The sequence below is a fragment of the Mastomys coucha genome, unplaced genomic scaffold (genome assembly GCF_008632895.1).
Source record: "Mastomys coucha isolate ucsf_1 unplaced genomic scaffold, UCSF_Mcou_1 pScaffold20, whole genome shotgun sequence".
NCBI classification, from domain to species: Eukaryota; Metazoa; Chordata; class Mammalia; order Rodentia; family Muridae; genus Mastomys; species Mastomys coucha.
The window spans coordinates 139,186,462-139,187,330 of record NW_022196903.1 but is presented as its reverse complement, the minus strand read 5'-3'; the positions used below and the strand labels follow the sequence as shown (position 1 = coordinate 139,187,330).

Here is an 869-nt window from a genome sequence, read left to right as displayed (position 1 = left end):
TGCAAGGTATGTGGCAATCAAAGCTGGAGAGTGAGGTGGATGTGCCCCAGGGGTGTGGGGGAGGGGTTCTCTAGGTGGAAACAGCCGCAGCCACACCCTGGGAGAGCAGCAGTCTGGTTGGTCCGCTCTGCCTCTGCTAGACTAGGAAGGACGTAATATGAGGGTCAGCTCACAGAGGGCAGAGGGCAGCTCACGGAGGTCAGCTCACAAAGGCTTTGGTGGACACTGTTCACCTCAGGGAGTGTGCAGAAAGGAAAACAAATTGCCTGATTTTGAGAGTAGAGCCACAGAATCTGATTTCAATCTTGAAATGGACCCTTCTGTGTGAAGGACAGACTGCAGAGGGGTCTGATGGAGAGGAAGCTTGCTGGACACTGTAAGACTGACTGTGCGCATTCTCCTGTGGACAGGTACCCCAGGTGGAGTTGAAGGCCTATCGGCAAATGGCGCTGTTGAGCTCTGCCTTCTCGTTTGGCTGGAGCAAATGGAACATGGTCTGCAATTCCACAAGAGTTGTGTTTCGGGTAAAGTATGCAAAAACCAAGAACCTATCTTATTGTCCAAAATGAAAACACCCGAGAAGTGAATATGTGGACCCCTTCACCTCTTAGAGATATGAAATGAGCATTCAAAATGTTCTCAAGTTCTGAGTTCTGGCTTCTCAGACCTCCACCCACTATAGTACCAAATGCCGTGACATGTGTCTGTGTTCTCAGACCTTCACCCACTATAGTACCAAATGCTGTGACATGTGTCTGTGTTCTCAGACCTTCACCCACTATAGTACCAAGTGCTGTGACATGTGTCTGTGTTCTCAGACCTTCACCCACTATAGTACCAAATGCCGTGACGTGTGTCTGTGTTCTCAG

At 49.7% G+C, this 869-nt stretch overlaps 1 protein-coding gene across 8 annotated transcripts in view; it reads left to right on the top strand.

Moving 5' to 3' along the window:
• Casc1 (cancer susceptibility 1) overlaps positions 1–869 on the top strand; it is a 52,045-nt gene that overhangs the window by 49,428 nt on the left and 1,748 nt on the right. For all 8 annotated transcript variants that reach the window (XM_031383858.1, XM_031383863.1, XM_031383859.1 and 5 more), the window contains one exon: positions 411–524. In XM_031383858.1, the coding sequence (XP_031239718.1) occupies positions 411–524 (114 nt within the window). The remainder of the gene's footprint in view (positions 1–410; positions 525–869) is intronic.